The sequence below is a fragment of the Sinocyclocheilus rhinocerous genome, unplaced genomic scaffold (genome assembly GCF_001515625.1).
Source record: "Sinocyclocheilus rhinocerous isolate Xijiao unplaced genomic scaffold, SAMN03320098_v1.1 scaffold945, whole genome shotgun sequence".
Taxonomy (NCBI): domain Eukaryota; kingdom Metazoa; phylum Chordata; class Actinopteri; order Cypriniformes; family Cyprinidae; genus Sinocyclocheilus; species Sinocyclocheilus rhinocerous.
Window position 1 is genome coordinate 115,956 of NW_015629570.1, and position 18,773 is coordinate 134,728.

General features: G+C 36.5%; 2 protein-coding genes and 1 pseudogene across 2 annotated transcripts in view; 2 read left to right on the top strand and 1 right to left on the bottom strand.

The window, feature by feature from the left end:
* Positions 1–1,397: 1,397 nt before the first annotated feature.
* Positions 1,398–9,590, bottom strand: LOC107739314 (basic leucine zipper and W2 domain-containing protein 1-A-like). Its single transcript, XM_016551401.1, has 13 exons — positions 9,522–9,590; positions 9,361–9,436; positions 9,100–9,240; positions 8,899–9,016; positions 8,439–8,805; positions 4,196–4,261; positions 3,957–4,092; positions 3,757–3,866; positions 3,030–3,200; positions 2,693–2,839; positions 2,463–2,601; positions 2,167–2,289; positions 1,398–2,085 (listed from the first exon to the last, which is right to left on the bottom strand). The coding sequence occupies exons 1-13, from the start codon at positions 9,588–9,590 to the stop codon at positions 2,054–2,056; spliced, it is 1,695 nt and encodes a 564-aa protein (XP_016406887.1). The 3' UTR covers positions 1,398–2,053.
* Positions 9,591–11,495: 1,905 nt separating this feature from the next.
* LOC107739342 (high choriolytic enzyme 1-like) lies at positions 11,496–12,248 on the top strand (annotated as a pseudogene).
* A 2,192-nt stretch (positions 12,249–14,440) lies between these two features.
* LOC107739315 (aldehyde oxidase 3-like) overlaps positions 14,441–18,773 on the top strand; it is a 28,769-nt gene continuing 24,436 nt past the window's right edge. The window contains 14 exon segments of the mRNA XM_016551402.1: positions 14,441–14,541; positions 15,335–15,392; positions 15,773–15,869; positions 16,081–16,189; positions 16,298–16,424; positions 16,528–16,589; positions 16,731–16,811; positions 16,932–17,025; positions 17,111–17,239; positions 17,308–17,400; positions 17,493–17,644; positions 17,815–17,908; positions 18,051–18,160; positions 18,566–18,750. Coding sequence (XP_016406888.1) covers positions 14,488–14,541; positions 15,335–15,392; positions 15,773–15,869; positions 16,081–16,189; positions 16,298–16,424; positions 16,528–16,589; positions 16,731–16,811; positions 16,932–17,025; positions 17,111–17,239; positions 17,308–17,400; positions 17,493–17,644; positions 17,815–17,908; positions 18,051–18,160; positions 18,566–18,750 — 1,445 coding nt within the window. The 5' untranslated portion in view covers positions 14,441–14,487.

An 18,773-nucleotide genomic window follows, 5' to 3' on the forward strand; every position in this document is an offset into this window, starting at 1 on the left:
TTTCTATCCTAAATGTTTACCTGCGTGTCTTGCACAAATCAAAACTTCAGCTTGTAGGTTTGTCTGAATTTGCAGACTGTGCAGAATGACTCTTCCTTGCAATGAAAACACGTTTTATCAATACAGATGTAAAAAAATGGAACTACCATATAATGAACTGGCAATATTGTATTCCGGCAAGGCTTTTGTACATTTTTGCACTTTTTTTAACCTTTAAATTTAAAAGTCAAAATGCATTATACCAACAATATGGCCTACCTTCAAAACATCTTAAAGGGATACTCCACCCCAAAATGAAAATTTTGTCATTAATCACTTACCCCCATGTCGTTCCAAACCCCTAAAAGCTTTGTTCGTCTTCGGAACACAATTTAAGATATTTTGGATGAAATCCGGGAGGCTTGTGACTGTCCCATTCACTGCCAAGTAAATTACACTGTCAAGGTCCAGAAAAGTATGAAAGACATCGTCAGAATAGTCCATCTGCCATCAGTGGTATAACCGTAATGTTATGAAGCGACGAGAATACTTTTTGTTCGCAAAGAAACAAAAATAATGACTTTATTCAACAATTTGTCTCCTCTGTGTCTCTCCGCATCACCGTAGCGCCATTTTGGAGTATATGCGCTGAACGCAAGCAGCGTACGCTCTTCTGTGTCAGCCGAGACACAAGGATACGTTTTCTACGTGTATTTACACTCTGATTTGAACGAAAACAGCGCATCCGTGCAGCGCGGCTGACACAGAAGAGTGTACGCTGCTTGCGTTCAGCGCATATTCTCAAAAATGGCGCTACGGTGATGCAGAGATAAATTGTTGAAGTCGTTATTTTTGTTTTCTTTGCGTACAAAAAGTGTTCTCATCGCTTCATAACGTTACGGTTGAACCACTGATGGCAGATGGACTATTCTGACGATGTCTTTCATACTTTTCTGGACCTTGACAGTGTAATTTACAAGCCTCCCGGTTTCATCCAAAATATCTTAAATTGGGTTCCAAAAACGAACGACGCTTTTACGGGTTTGGAACGACATGGGGGTAAGTGATTGACAATTTTCATTTTGGGGTGGAGTAACCCTTTAAACACTAGCCTGTCGTATTCTAATACTTGAACTGTCCGCTCTTCTAAAAGTGGTCCTTTGCACATGCCAAGCATCAAATGAGCTGCTATTTAATGAGCAAGTATTTTTGTACAAGAAAAACATCTGTACTCGTTACTTTTTCAAACCATAAAATTATTTTTGGAAAATGTTCTGAATGAGCTCCATCTTTGGTTTTGAGGTGCCCCCTAGAGGAAGACATACTGCATGCAATTTTAAAATGGTGGACTGAAATCTGATTATGCAATTACTCAAACCAGCATGCTAAACAGAAAACAAGGCAAGAATCACAATGCATATGCTTCTAGGTCTTTATTTCTTTAAAAAAGTCAATTAGTTATTCAGATTAAAGAAATCGGTGACAAATAGGATGAAGATACATAGAAGAGGTTGGGAGTCATTTAAGGGTCTTTACAGGGTGATCTGCAATTTGTTTTCAGCACTGTACAGTTTCATAGGCAGGGAACAGAACACTGATGGATGTTATGGGAGAAGGACTTAACCCTTTGGCAATAACATCACGATGAGACAAGGTGACCATTTTTTCCCCTTTGTGGACACTGATCATGACAGGGCATGAAGGCATCAATACCATATAGAAAAGGGTGTCTTAAAAGCAAACAAGGCAGCCTGATCTAATTCAATGGAATGTCAATTCATAAAGGAATCACTATAACAATAATTTAAGATGTCCAAACTGTGTCAACACTTAAAAGTTCCTTGAGCGAGTAAATAATTACAAAGGTTGACCACAACGTTTGTGCTATTTTAAGTGTAAACCTTAATATTAGAAAAATCTGTTAAAACGAATCATTTGTTATAAAGCCCTTAAATGACATCTAAATGGTTATGGTTTGAAAAACAGGAGGTAGAATCAAAAAAAAAAAAAAAAAGAATTTTTTTTTTAGAAAGACAAGCACTTCTGTAACAAAACATTCTGCTGACATGGTGTTTTAGTCTCCCTCCTCTTCCTCGGATTCGGACTCTGAAAGAAACAACAAATAATATCATTAGATGAACTATTTTAATCTGAAAGTTTCAGAGAAAAACAAAAAAACCTGCTTACCCTCTTCGGCATTCTTCAGCCATTCTACAAACTTCTTCATCTGCTCGAGGAAGACGCTCTTTCCTTTGGCCACGTGGGATTCTGTGTACCACTTCAAAATAACCTCCTCGCTCAAAACATCAGCTAGAGGCAAGAAAAAAAAAGAAAAAACACCTCTTCAAAACACTTTAACCAGCCATAACCTATGCACAGTGCTGCACGGGCTAGGTAACATTTTTTGTACAAAACATACCACAGTGTGTCAAGCCTTGGGCTTAAGTGCATAGTTTTGAAAAGATCAGCTATTGAAGACACACCTTTGTAAAGAAGCACCACGATCTTTTGGAAGGCCTTCATGAAGTGGATATTGTCGTAGCAGTACTCCTGGATCTTCAGCAGGAGGGTGAGCTCAGACAGGCCCTGGGAGGTGAAGGCCTTCAGCAGTGGGCTGTATTGCTGCAAAGAGTTAGCAGAACAGATTACTACCGGTAATTTGATTAAAGGAAGTATTGCAGATCATTAAATCTTCCAGAAGCATCATAGATACCTTCAAGAGTTTGATGGCTTGCTCTGTGACGAGCTCCTCCTTTTTATTCCACTCGACGGAGCTCATGACACTGGTCCACACGATGCCGATCATTGTCTGCTCAGAGATGCTCGTTTTCTTCATCTCTTCACGAACGTAGGCAATGATCTGGGGAGCAAGCAAGACAAAAATTAACCAAATACAGGCACAGTAAACCTTCAAAGCCAAACTATGGATAATGATTCAAAATATTCTTATTTTTAAATAACACTTAGAAAATGTACTTAACTATATAATTTAAAAAGTGCTTTAAAAAAAAAAATTTAAATGGCCCGAGACGGACAAGGCAGAGACTCACGTCTTTGAGGGTCTCGCCGCGCAACATCTGCTCTTGCAGTTCTTTCTGAAGCTCTTTGCGTGCTCCAATGGACTGCTGGTTGCGAGCGAAGTCCGAGAGCTCCTTCAGTCCAGCGTCGGTGAAATATTTTGAAAAGTGTTCACAGCTACGCTTGTTGGCAGGGAACAGCTCCTGTTTTGCGCAAAAGAGGTTACATCAACATCAGCAAGAAAAAAAATAATAATTTGGCATGAGATTAATGTGGCATAAGAAAAGTTCAACATCTTCTGAGGCTGCAAACAAAATAGTAAAATTTCAGATTTTGTTAATTTTAGTTTACTCAAGTAATGTGTGCTTTTGTCAATTGATGTGAAGTTGTTGTGAAGCTGTTGTATTCTTATATGGCTTTTATTTTTGTTTTTAAATTTCAGGTTTAGTTTTAGTAATTTTAGTATTTCAACTTAATTTTAGTTTATTTATTTGTATTCATATTTTTTTATGAATTATTGCCAAATAACAATGTTATTAAACTGTTTACAGATTATTTACCAAAACATTCATAGATCATGTTTAGTTATTTTACAGTTTTAATTACATATAACCAAAGTATTATTCACACACTAAACCTTTACCGTTTTATTCATAGATTTTTACATAACTTATATATTACGCCAACTAAGCTATATTTTGGACGTTTTTGGGATTTTGTGTGTTGCATCCCAAGTTGAGGCTGCAGTACAATATATACCATCAGTCTGTTGTCCATGCCAACTTTACGCAGGCTAGCAGCAACCGAGTTGATGTCTTTTTCGTTGATCCAAGATTTGAACAGTTTCACAGCGAAGGCAGCAGAGACACCTGCAATAAAACCCAGATGACAACTTGGTTACAAATTCTTCACTCAAAGCGCCACTGCTAGTCTAGCGCCATTAACAGGTCTGTCATTACCTTCCTTGACCAAGTTCTCATTAAAGAGGCTGTTCAGGATGGAGGCTGATATATTGCCATTGGCCAGCAGGATTCCGGTAAGCATGGCCAATTTATTCCTCTCTGACTCTGTGAACCCTTTTAGAAACAGCAGCAGCTGTGAAAAAAAAAAAAAACCACGATACTTTCCAGATGCACAATGACACACTTTGTTTGACTAACAAATATGGTGTTATCCTTAGTTCAACAACTTTGCTTACCTTCTTAATCTCCTCTTCAAACCCTTTCTCCAGGTACTTGTAACGCCTGATCAGCTTGTTAAAAACCTACAACACAAGGTGAACATGTTGAGACATGCAAGGAGGAAGCCGGTAAAAACAAATTACACCCGTCACAGCGATATTAATTCAGAACAAGCTCCAAAACAACAATTTCTCCTGGAAACAATTTCCTGGTCAGGTAGCATATAATTGTAAATACCTGAGCGTAAGCCTGCATGGTCTCCAGGTCTTCACTTGCCGTGAAGAGGTCACACTGCCAAAAGCACCAAAAGTTAGTTAAATGACCGTGGTGTTGGTGTGCTTGACTGGTCAGCAAACTCACCAGACCTGATCCCCATAGAGAATCTATGGGGTATTGTCAAGAGGAAAATGAGCAACAAGAGACCAAAAAAATGCAGACGAGCTAAAGGCCACTGTCAAAGAAACCTGGGCTTCCATACCACCTCAGCAGTGCCACAAACTGATCACCTCCATGCCACGCCGAATTGAGGCAGTAATTAAAGCAAAAGGAGCCCCTACCAAGTATTGAGTACATGTACAGTAAATGAACATACTTTCCAGAAGGCCAACAATTCAAATTCACAATTAAAAGAACCAAAGACTTAAACTACGTCAGTCTGTGAGCATTGAATTTAATACACGAGTTTCACAATTTGAGTTGAATTACTGAAATAAATTAACTTTTCCACGACATTCTAATTCATTGAGATGCACCTGTATATACATATATATACCTTATATAAAAATACTCTTCAGTCTAATTTAAGTTTATTGCCATATCAGCTTCACAGGCTATTTCATGGCAAAGATTATACATTAGAAATATAGTAGAAAACAATACAAAATACAATAAATAAATACAAATATATATATACATATATAAATAAATAAAAGTATTGCACATACATTTCTATAAAAGATACTTTAAATTTACCTTTGAAAGAAATTGCAAAAGTTTTTCTGGGTCCATCTTATAAAACAAGTCCTTAAATGTTTGTCCTGATAATAACCTTTGTCTCATGACATTAAATATTGGACAGACCAAAAGCACGTTTCAATGTCAAGTGAGTCCTGCAATATTATAAAAATACTAGTAAAATAAGAAATATTTAGCAAAAACAAATTGTAGACATTTTATTTATAAATAGATTAGCAGAAAATAGTTAGTAAAAAAAAAAAAATGTAGATGTACACTTTATATATAAATATATTAGTAAAAATATTTAGTAAAAGTAAATGTATAAATTGTGATTAAAAAATATTTCGTAAAAACTTTTTTTAAATGTACTTGTTATAATTACATTAGTAAAAATACTTAAAGTAAAGAATTCTATAAATTGTAGATATGATATTAGTACAAATATTTCGCAAAACAATATTTTAGATGTACACTGTATAAATATTGGAAAACAATTGTAGATATATTGACAAATTATATTAGTTGAAAAAATTAAGAAAAAAATTACATGTACACCATTTAAATTAGTAAAAAGTATTTAGTAAAAGTTATTAAAATATATAAATGTCAATATTTTACTCCCATAAATGAGTAGAACATAATTTGTAAAAACAAACTAATTTAAATATAGAGTACATCTAAAAAAATCTGTGAAAATATTTAGTAAAATTAAATTAAAATACAGATTGTAGATACACATTTACATATAAATATTAGTGAAAATATTTTCAAAAAAAAAAAAAAGACTTTTAGATATACTTTTCTAAACATTTAGTAAAATTAATAAAATTTAAATTTTAAATATATACATTCATATAAATAATCAGCAAAAATATTTAGTAAAAAAAATAAATAAATAAAAAGACTAAATACCAGCCCATTACCAGAGCCACAGACGGTTGCTTACCCAGCATTCCTCCAGCCACCAGGATGTCGAAGAGTGTCTCAGCATACCGGCGGTAGTCAAGCTTGGCGCCAGAGGCATCGAGGAACTTTGCAACCGCTTCCAAATCTGTGCCAGTTTGGTTCAAGCCTTGAACAATACTTTCTTGAAACTGAGTAGGGTCAAATCTCTCCTTTTCATCTGCGAGGAAACAAGAGAAAGTTTCAAATGGGAGGCACCACTTTAAAACAGTTATTAAATGTTCCTTAGACTACTTACCTCTTTTCCGAGTTTTAAAACGCTGGCCGGTAAGCGTTGGCTTTTGCTGCTTTTGATTATTCATAAAAGACACCTAAAACAACACAATTAAAGAAAATATAACTTAACATATCGGTGTTCAGATTCATTTCACTGAAGAGCACAAAGAAACGGCAGATGTGCCATGACATTTCCCAACCCAACAAAACCATCAGTAAGATCCTAATAGAAAAGGTGCAAAATAACACCTTTAAAACTTAATAAACGACTTAAACCTTTAATAAACTGGTTTAATTACAGACCCAGTTAAACCTGTATTAATCCAGAGTGTAACCACGAGTCACGTTGCCTCCTAAAAAAACTACACAAGTTAATGTCATTAACATAAAATCAATTCATTATTGTATACAGATATATTGTTGCATAAAAGTATGAGTTGTATAGGTCTGAACTGCAACTCACGCGCCGGTCTCGCGCTAAAGCTAACCGGCTAATATGAGGCCTAACAGTTAACCGGTCCGAATCTAATTTAAAAACCACCTATTATCACTAGATATATAGTTATTTCAAATTCGAACGAAATAATAATTAACAGACATCAAATAAAAAAACAGAAAGGACAAAACATTATATTGTTTTTATTTAATAGCCATCATGTCGCGAGCTCCGCCATCATGATTTAACTTACACAGCTGATCACAAACGTGAGCCTAAAAACGGCCATCCTTTTAAAACACGGGTTTGCAACAACTCAAGATTAAGCTGCATACGCTCATTATAGGTATATAAAACAAATGAAGGACTTACCGAAATGAATGCAGATAAAAAACGGCTTTTTGAACCCAAGAACAAAGCAAGACAATGGCAGGTCCGAAAGCGACACAAAAACCCTCCCGGATGGCAAGAGGCTGCTGCGCATGCGCGGAAGAACAACTGAAAAGACAATGGATCGGTCCATTACAGGGGAGCGCGGGGGTTAGAGGGGTGCTGTGTTGGTATGGTCACGCAAAATATACATTTAAAAGTATTGTTTTGACAACTTCACACGGTAAAATGTCACAAAATGTTCGTAGAGCCAAATATTTGCTCGTGTTACTGCTTACGTGGAAGTTCATAAAAAGATCACCCCTCTGTGCTAACAGTGATTCGTAAGTCCGATGCTGGTCATACCATTGTGATGAGGGGTGTGATTTCTTTATCGCCAAGGTCGAACCATAAAAAAGCATTTAGTTAAATGGGGTCAACACGAAAACATTTCGTTTGCATATTTTTGTAATTATTATTATTATTTGTACTTTACATTTTAGAGTTTGTGTCAAACATGATTTTTATACTTTAATTCAGGCATGATTTTACACTGACATAATGAATCAAATCAATATGTCATGTCCATTTATTTATTTGGTAATTAGTCATGTATACGTGGTCATGTATTATTGCAAAATAAACACCTTTACCTTATTAATAAAAACTGCAAACAATATAAAGTGTTATGCACTTTGATTAACTTTATTTTTTCCCACCACAATCACACATTTCAGAACTTGAACACCACCAGAAAGTAAACCATCATCACTACTCATCTACAGACACATGATACATATTTAATTATTCCTCATCTTCAGCATCCATACAGCTTGTTGACCCTAAAACAACACAATTAAAGAAAATATAACTTAACATATCGGTGTTCAGATTCATTTCACTGAAGAGCACAAAGAAACGGCAGATGTGCCATGACATTTCCCAACCCAACAAAACCATCAGTAAGATCCTAATAGAAAAGGTGCAAAATAACACCTTTAAAACTTAATAAACGACTTAAACCTTTAATAAACTGGTTTAATTACAGACCCAGTTAAACCTGTATTAATCCAGAGTGTAACCACGAGTCACGTTGCCTCCTAAAAAAACTACACAAGTTAATGTCATTAACATAAAATCAATTCATTATTGTATACAGATATATTGTTGCATAAAAGTATGAGTTGTATAGGTCTGAACTGCAACTCACGCGCCGGTCTCGCGCTAAAGCTAACCGGCTAATATGAGGCCTAACAGTTAACCGGTCCGAATCTAATTTAAAAACCACCTATTATCACTAGATATATAGTTATTTCAACCCTCAGAATGTCGGTGTTGGACATTCCCTGGCTCTGTCCGATTTCCACCGTCTCATCAGGAATGGGAGTAATGGTTTCCAGGCCAGGCTGGATGGAGAAGGTAGTTTTTCCATAGTGCATGATGGAGCCGTAGTCGTATGGAGTGTTTTGGTTGTTGGTGTTTTGTTTCTGGAAGTTCTGGGCCATATCAGGAGAGATGTTCTCCCAGTTGATCATGACGTACTTGTCGCGATCACTCCTGGTTTGTTCGTGGTAGAAGCCCAGAGCATGAAGGAGCTCATGCTGAACGAGGCCGTGATACACACAGTCATTCCTTCTGAGGGAGACCACCTGTTTGCCACCAGTTCTACCATAAGAAGAGAAGCACCTGAGAGGAGAGAGGAAATAAAGGGGTTAAATATAATCAATGTTTTGGACTAAGGCCAGTTAAATGTTTTTGGTTTTGTATGATTGTTCTCACCCATCTTTGTTCTCAATACTGATGTAGTCAGTCTGAGTTGATCTGGCCACGAAGCGGATGCAGGTTTTGGAGCGAAAGGTGGACATGGCGTTCGCAATCACTGATTTCTCATAAGAAGCTGCAAATAAAAAGACACACAGGTTTAAAATTAGATCTACACGAATGATAGATATGCTCAATGAATGAAGGAGGTTCACTCACAGTATTCCCTGCTCACTGTGTAAGGGACCTCCACTATGTTGTCAGAGTTTTTCTTCCAGAAACAGTTGTTGTTTAAACAGGAGAGAGCATTTCTGGTTTTGGGAAACACCAGATCTCCTTCAATCAAGATTTCAGAAGATCCTGTATTAAAGAGAACCATACTAATAAAATAACAGAACATATTTATACATCTTGACCACATTTTACCACTATTTTGGGAAACCCATTGATGGCTTTATAGAAATCTACAAGGTGTCTGACCATTGTTGGACTCCAAAATCCTTGTAGTGATGTCCACACTTTCCGGCTCTGACACAAACACTCCTTCAAACCTTTCCTCCTGGTGGCAGAAACAGAGATGTTTAAAACGACTCATTTGAGGAACATTGATAATTTAAGGGAGACACTAGACCGGATCTTACCATGAGAGGAGACGCCTGTGAGACGCCAAAGAGCAGCAGCAGAATGGAGAGGGAGGCTCTTGTGTCCATGTTGTCTCAGTGTGTAGAGATGTTCAGGATGCTCCTGTGCTGAGCTTTGGTGTCTTTGTGCTGTCAGACCTGGACTTTATATTCACCTGAGTAGGTGGGTCTACTGGGGGCTTATGGGTAAGGTCTTAGTGTCCAGAGACTAATCTGTGTAACTACAGGGAGGAAACTCTGACCTCACCTGTTAGTCCAAATCCTTGCAGAAACAAATACTACACTAATGTTCAAGTAATTTATTTATTGGTAACACTAAAGTGGAAATGTTGTAATGTTTGTGTTTTAGTGCGATAAAACAAAACTGCCTCCATTTCAGTGGAACTGTATATTTTGTTCTCTAGTCCAGTTATTTTACTCAGTTGCTGTGATAATAATAATAAGTTATAATACATTTTATTTATATAGTGCCTTTCCAGTTCTCAAGCATGCTTTATAATATGCTTTATAATAAATGGACTAAATGTTTCTTTGGTCCTAACCGCATTGATAATTTGGTCCCTGCACCTAAAACCCATGTTAATTTTGATGGATCAGTTCAGCAAATGTAAGAACCATTTCTGATTCTGTACATTTTTGTAGTAACAGGCGAGGTCAGAGTTTCCTCCCTGTAGTTACACACATTAGTCTCTAGACACTAAGACCCTACCCATAATCCCCCAGTAGACCAGACGCAAGAACCAATGCGGTTTGTGAGCAGGTTTTTCTTCTCCTTACTGTATATGCTGTAAAGTGCACTAACTTTGCTACACTTAAACAAAACAAATGATTTGTCATGAACACCAGATACGAACGGAACATGACTGTTTTAGTTAATACAACTTCAATTACGGTCTGTTTTTCACAATCACATTAATTCAGAAGACTTGGAATAATGCACACAAATCACAAATCAACTACTGTTATGTGCTTTTTGGAGCTTGACAGTCAGAATCACCACCCCTTGATTCTTGTGTTTCACGGATGAAAATGTCATAACGTTTTAGAGAGACATGAGGGGGAGAAATGATGGTATTTTTATTTTTGGGCCAGCTATTCTGTTTATATAACTATAAACATATTAGTAGTATCACTTACAATTCATTTAAATTTGGGAACTTTTAAGAGCCCTATTTGTATACTTACATTTGTTGTTCTGTATTTTCACAACATAAATACAGATGATAACAGCAGAATGTAAGGTTACAAAAAGTGAATTCTCTTTTTATTTTCATTATTCGTCATAAGCAAACTAAAAGAAAAGAAAGTTTGAATGAAAACAAAAATTACTTACAATAATGTAGGCTTTTGTTTCATATTAATTTGTGTCAGCTGAAGTAATACATTTAAATTATATGTTTTTTTCTTCTTCATTATTTATCATTAATTACGACTCTCTCATAGCAGCTTTAGGCCAGTGAAGCAACCTTATTGTTGAGTCATGATGGGTTTCCTTTGAACTCAACTTTGAACAGTTGTTGTACTGAGACCTTTTACTAAATTGCAGTTAAGAACAAAGAAACATTTAGCCCGATTATTATGAAGCATCCCAGCAACTGATTAAAGTAACCGGACTACATAACAAAATATACAGTTCCGCTGAAATGGAAGCAGGTTTGTTTCTCAATGCTTTAGTATGCTACTGTTCTGGGGCACTAAGTAAACAAAAACTACAGCATGTCTACTTTAGTGTTAAAACCAATAAATAGCGTAAACTTAAATGTATTGTCTGTTTCTGCAAGGAATTGGACTAACAGGTGAGGTCAGAGTTTCCTCCCTTTAGTTACACACATTAGTCTCTGGACACTAAGACCCTACCCATAATCCCCCAGTAGACCCACCTACTCAGGTGAATATAAAGTCCAGGTCTGACAGCACAGAGACACCAAAGCTCAGCACAGGAGCATCCTGAACATCTCTACACACTGAGACGACATGGACACAAGAGCCTCCCTCTCCATTCTGCTGCTGCTGTTTGGCGTCTCACCCGGAAAGTGTGGACATCACTACAAGGATTTTGGAGTCCAATAATGGTCAGACACCTTGTAGATTTCTGTAAATCCATCAATGGGTCACATTTCTAAAAAGTGTTCAGAGTTTATAAATATATTGTGTTATATCATCAACGTGGTTCTCTTTAATACAGGATCTTCTGAAGTCTTGATTGAAGGAGATCTGGTGTTTCCCAAAACCAGAAATGCTCTCTACTGCTTAAACAACAACTGTTTCTGGAAGAAAAACTCTGACAACATAGTGGAGGTCCCTTACACAGTGAGCAGTGAATTCTGTGAGTGAATCTCCTTCATTCATCGAACATTTCTATCATTCATGTAGATCTCATTTTAAAGTTGTCGGCCTTTTTGTTTGCAGCCTATTATGACAGATCAGTGATTGCGAACGCCATGTCCACCTTTCGCTCCAAAACCTGCATCCGCTTCGTGGCCAGATCAACTCAGACTGACTACATCAGTATTGAGAACAAAGATGGGTGAGAACAATCATACGAAACCAAAAACATTTAACTGGCCTTAGTCCAAAACATTGATAATATTTAACCCCTTTATTTCCTCTCTCCTCAGGTGCTTCTCTTCTCTTGGTAGAACTGGTGGCAAACAGGTGGTCTCACTCAACATGATGAGACGGTGGAAATCGGACAGAGGCAGGGAATGTCCAACACTGACATCCTGAGGATCAACAAGCTGTATGGATGCTAAAGATGAGTTTTATATGTATGTGGTGTGTCAGATAATTTAATGTAGTTCACATTCCCGTAAATGAAGAATCGAATGAGGTGATGGTCTTTGTCTTTTGTTGGTGTTAAATTTCTAGGAAAAATCAAGTTAATAATAAAAAAATTAACATCCAGTAAAATGTGTTTTTTCTCTTTAAAATGAAATGTCTGATTTCATAAATTATCAGAAGACACGTTTCCTTAGCCTTTCTTCTGTCCTCTGACATTGATGGGGAGCAATGACATATGTTAGCATGAAACGGTGTGCGCTGATTGTCATAACAAAACAAAGCTTATTGCAGACACACATTTAAGCTCCAGGGCAGAGCAAATCATCTGTTACTCTTGGTCAACACCCATATTTTATTTTTTGTCACAAATAACAAGTACAACTGGATTCCACTAAATCACTTATATTTATTTTCATTTTTAAATGTATTATGACTTTTAAAATGTAAATCTCGGAGTGGGCTGAGCATGACACACACTAAAATACCCATCATACTCACACATACTACATCAACTTGTATTTGCCTGTAAAAAATAAAATAAAAAAGGCTTTCTCCTTCTTATCTAAAATGTATAATTTACCCAGTCATCACTTATTTTGGTTCTTCCAAATCAAACACTTTATACAGAAGCAGTTCCCTCACTTTCCTAAACGTCTTCCTGAAACGCACATTGACCATTTTCTTGATTTGAATATCAACCATAAGCATCTAATCTCAGTCATTTATAATTTAATAAATTCAATTAATGTGTACCCTACTGACACTCTTAAAGGGTTAGTTCACCCCAAAATGAAAATTCTGTCATCAATTACTCACCCCCATGTCGTTCCAAACCTGTAAGACCTACGTTCATCTTCGGAACACAAATTAAGATATTTTTGATGGAATCTGAGAGCTCTCTGACCCTCCATAAACAGCAACAGGTCCAGAAACGTAGCAAGGACATCGGTAAAACAGTCCATGTGACATCAGTGGCTCAACTTCAGTTTTGCGAAGCTACGAGAATACTTTTTGTGCGCAAAGAAATAAAAAATAACAATTTATTTAACAATTCTTCTCCCCCGAGTTACGTCTTCCGCCATTTTGGAGAGTACTCCAGAACGTAATCAACGTATTCAGCGTTGTTTACGTTCAGGAGGGTAAGCAGCGCGCACATGAACGTAATCGGCATAATCAGCGGTGTTTACGCTTAGGGTAAAGCGTGCGTATGCGTTGTGATACTCTCCACAATGGTGGAGGACAGTAACTCGGGGGAGAAGAATTTTTGAATAAAGTTGATATTTTTGTTTTCTTTGTGCACAAAAAGTATTCTCGTAGCTTCGCAAAACTGAAGTTGAGCCACTGATGTCACATGGACTGTTTTACCGATGTCCTTGCTATGTTTCTGGGGAACATTACAGTTGTGTGCTGTCTACAGAGGGTCAGGGAGCTCTCAGATTCCATCAAAAATATCTTAATTTGTGTTCCGAAGATGAACAAAGGTCTTACGGGTTTGAAACGACATGAGGGTGAGTAATTAATTACATAATTTTCATTTTTGGATGAACTATCCCTTTAAAGAAACTGGGAGCACGACCTAGGAGTTACTATAACAGAGGATTTATGGCATAACATCTTGACCCAGGTACACTCCTGTTCTTTATGTGCTAGGCATGGTTTAATGCAGTGTAAAATACTATTCAGAGCTCACTTAACCAATGCCCACTTGGCAAGCTTTCACCGGCTGAAGATGAGTTTTATGCAGACTACGTAATATAGTTCATGTGTCTGTAGGTGAATAATGTAATGAAGTGATGGTCTTTCTGATGGTGTTGAATTTCTGAAATGTGTGAAGAAAAAGTTAATTAAACATTTAACAAAAGTGAACTTTTTTGTAGACTGACTTTAAATCTAATAATTTAGTCCCAGACATTGACAGCACAAAGTGAAATTAATGAATGAAGAAAGGAGTCTCCAAAGCAATATATGTGTATATATATATATATATATATATATACTGTATATATTAACAATAGAGGAACCCACTGCATGTATGTGTTCTTTACGCATTCTTGTTTTTTAACTATGAAAGGCAAGGCAAAGCCTGTAACATGTGATGTGAGTCAGTCAGTTGCTCATTCAGCTGATGGTCAGTAAACCAGGAGCATCTCCAGCAACAGAACACTGCGATCCTTCTCAACTCATCATGTCATCTCTATCTGTGAACAGTGAGCTTGTCTTCTACATTAATGGCAAGAAGGTATGTTTACATTACATTACATTACATATTAGTTTTAAATTATATGTTTACAGATCTGTAAACTGAAGGCACAAACATTTAATTTGACAAATGTGTGTTTTTTTCTATTTTAAAATGGTACAGTCTTTCTGAATTGTCTTTTTCTTAATATTTTTTTTTGGCTCATAATATTATTAATATTTCAATATGGCTTTAATATTGCTTTAGTTCATAAATAAAAAGTGTATAATATGAAATTAGTTTTCAACTGAATTTGTTAATATCATGAAAGAATGAAAGCTATGATTCAGATGGTATTATTATTACTTCTACTGAGGTGAGTATCAGAATGTTTAATGATCATATCTAGTCTTCTCACAATCAAAGTACATAACCAAACTTGAAATGGCGTGACTAAACATGCATTTCAGAATCGTGGCACATGACAGTCAGCGGGCTGCCAAACTAATTTTTTTTCCTCTTATGTATGATGCCATGAAAATGATTTTCTACGCCTCAAACATCATGTGTTTCTCCCTCTTACACACACACATACACACTCTAACTATGACTGTGGTTTGTCTGTTCTAATATGTTTCTAGTTTCCACATTTCTCCAAGAATTCCACTCAAAACTAGTAACATAAAATAGATAGTGACATCAATTCACTGGTGTGTATGTCTGTGATACATATGTTGGTCTCCAAAATCCAATCGTGTCACGTGACACGTACTGAATGATGTTTTGACAGTTATCACAAAATTTGAGCAATAGCGGTCAGTTTATTTTTTGTTGTTGTTGTTTTTATGTAAAGATTGTGGAGAAGAATGCTGATCCAGAAGAAATGTTATTGGCTTACCTGCGAAGGAAAGGTATGGTAATTTCCATATGACAAATGTTCTCAAAATAATGGTGTAGATGTTTAGCTATTCTTTAATTTAATATATTTATAATATTTACTTACATATATTTAAGTTTTGCAGAGCCCCTAAAGAAAAATATATATCTCAATGCTTTTGTGTTCTCTCTAGAAAGTTTAGCATTCCCCCGAGAGACTTTGTGTTTTGTGTTCACTAGCAAAGCTTTTGCATTTGCGTCAAACACAAAAGCACTGAATCATAATTTTCCTTCCATCTTATATTATTTGTCCCATCACCACGTCCCCTTAGAAACTCTTTAACTTACATATCTTATAGGAAAGACAAATAATAATAATTTTTAAAAAAACAATGTGTGTTGTTTTTGTGTTCAGTGGGTCTGACGGGCACAAAGTACAGCTGTGGTGGAGGGGGATGTGGGGCCTGTACTGTGATGGTGTCCAGATACAACCCTATCCAGGACACTGTGCTGTATCTTTCACTCATATGACAAAACTAACAGCATAAAACCTTGATATGAAACAAACAAATGAAAGGATTCTTTGCAACCAGTGTTTTTTCTACATCAAACCATACCGATGCCACTACATTTCTTCTGTTTTATGATCATTTACATGATAGACTTTTTAAATTAAAAAGTCATCAATAAATGTGGTTTCATAATACTTAACCGGTTCTTCAGTCACTGGTCAGTGAATGCATGTCTTCAGCCGATTTGTTCTCTACACGGTGCAGCAGTGGTGACCATCGAAGGCATTGGAAGCACCAAGACTAAACTACATCCCGTTCAGGTACCTGATTCTCCTTCAGACACAAACTATAAATCAGCTTTCAAAGTAGGTATTTTGAATGGGTAATCCAGAACAAACCATTTAGATATTTTTGTTGTTGTTTATCAGGAGCGTATAGCAAAGGCTCATGGGTCTCAGTGTGGGTTTTGTACTCCTGGGATGGTGATGTCCATGTACACATTACTTAGAAATAACCCACAGCCCACCATGGAGGACATTCGAGAGACACTGGGAGGTGACAAACAAATATGTATACTTATGGATTTAATTTACATTTTTAGAATTATAAATTCAAACAGAACACAAGAATTTAAACATTCTGTTTTCTTTCTTCTAAGGGAACCTGTGTCGTTGTACTGGATACCGACCGATAATTGATGGATTTAAAACATTCTGTGACGTAAGGACTGTTAACTCGTAATACAAAATAAAAATGTCTACACATAATTTAAAATTAGTACATGTAAAAATTAAAAAAAAAACTATTGAGTTTGACTGCAGGAAACAAATATGTGTAGAGAAATGATCCATATTTTTCCAGACTCTGATATCTTGCCAAAATGGTGACAGAAATGGAAAATGTTGCATGGAAAACAACAATTCTCACAGCAATGAATCCGATGTAAGACAATAGTAGCCATATGAATTCTTACAATTTCCTATCCATGAGTTACGTATCATTATACGTAGACAGAAATTGGTAAGTCTAGGTTAGTAACTCTGTTACTGGTATTATCGGTAGATTTCTGGAGAACTTTTCAGCATGGATGAAGTCTTACCCCTTGACCCAACTCAGGATCTGATCTTTCCCCCAGAGTTACTGGTAAGCAAACCGTGTGTTCTTGTGGTAGCTAATAAGAATGGATAATTCAGGCCACTAATTTTTGTTATATGCCTTCCTTCTTACAGATTATGGGAAAGCAAAAACTGAACAACTTTGTTTCCATGGTGAAAAAGTCAGGTGGATTTCCCCTGCAGATCTGAAAGATTTAATCAAGCTAAAAGCTGAATACTCCAACGCACCTCTGTTGGTTGGGAACACAACCATAGGTTGGTTTCAAGAAGAAGTTCATCCATCCATCCATCCATTCATCCAACCTGTTTCTGTTCTTTTACAGGGCCAAAGATGAATCTGAAGGGAACCGTCCATCCTTTGGTGATCTATGGTGGAAGCATTCCAGAACTTCAAGCTGTCAAATGGAGAAACAATGGTAAATCATGAATAAACAATGTATCACCATTTCATATGCTTTTTAGCGAATATTAAAGCCCAAAGTAAATTGAATAACACTGCTTTATTTAGGCGTAACTGTAGGGGCAGGATGCAGTTTGTCTGTTTTGAAGGACATCCTCCTGCGAGGAACTGAAGAACTTGGGCCAGAGAAAAGCAGGGTTTACCAGGCCCTCGTTCAAACATTACAGTGTTTGGCGGGCAAACAGATTCGCAACATGGCTGTGAGTAACAAAAACAAACTGCTGCAAGGAATTAAGAGGAGCAGATGGAATATATCCACAAAAATAATATTAAATTGTTAAATTAACATTTAATGCGAGACCAAAACTAATTTTGATGACAAATTTGTTTTAATTACTTGTCTACGTTGATTTTATGTTGGAAATTCAAGTCCATTGGTGGAAATATCCTGAGCGCCAACCCCAAATATGACTTGAGCAGCATTCTTGCAGCAGCGGAGTGTACTCTACACATTGTTTCTAATGGTAATGCCAGTATATTTGGACTTTATTTGTACATAATTTCCTATAACCACTTTTTTGCAATATTTCTCAGTTCCCAATATATTTGACATGGAAATTAATATTTTTAATAAGATTTAAATTTTTCCTTTTGTCTTAAATGCAGATGGTGCTCGAGAGATTTGTCTTAGTGAGGAGTTTTTCACAGACTTTGGTAAAACGGCTCTACGACCAGATGAGATTCTGCTGGCTATTGACATTCCTAACTCAAGACCGGTACTTTCTTCAAAATGGAGGACACAGACTAAACCTAATGCTAAAACTAAAGCCTATATTACAAAACTATTCAAGATTCAATAAACACACTTGCCCTAAAAGACTATTAGTCATTGCTAAACACAGACTTTGGTAAAACGGCTCTACGACCAGATGAGATTCTGCTGGCTATTGACATTCCTCACTCAAGACCGGTACTTTCTTCAAAATGGAGGACACAGACTAAACCTAATGCTAAAACTAAAGCCTATATTACAAAACTATTCAAGATTCAATAAACACACTTGCCCTAAAAGACTATTAGTCATTGCTAATAGTCTTTACAAATTCACTTTTATACTACAAATACAATATGAATTCAGCTTACATTCTGAAAAGCTAATTGTTAATCCCTGTGCTTTTCAGTGGGAGTTTGTTTCGGCATTTCGCCAGTCACACCGCAGAGAGTTCGCCTTCTCCATAGTGAACGCTGGCATGAGGGTGGTGTTCAGACACAACTCAAATGTGGTGGAGAATCTGGATATTTTTTATGGTGGTGTGGGGCCAACTCTGGTAAAAGTCAAACACACCTGTAAAGAGCTGATGGGAAGGTACAGTCAAGGCCTACATAAAT

Coding starts and splice junctions, on each gene's coding strand:
- LOC107739314 (XM_016551401.1), bottom strand. CDS start 9,590: ATGGACACAAGAGCCTCCCTCTCCATTCTGCTGCTGCTCTTTGGCGTC. Junction 8,806..8,898: donor AGTATTGAGAACAAAGATGG/GTGAGAACAATC, acceptor CTCTCCTCTCAG/GTGCTTCTCTTCTTATGGTA. Junction 4,093..4,195: donor TTGAAGAGGAGATTAAGAAG/GTAAGCAAAGTT, acceptor TTTTTTTCACAG/CTGCTGCTGTTTCTAAAAGG.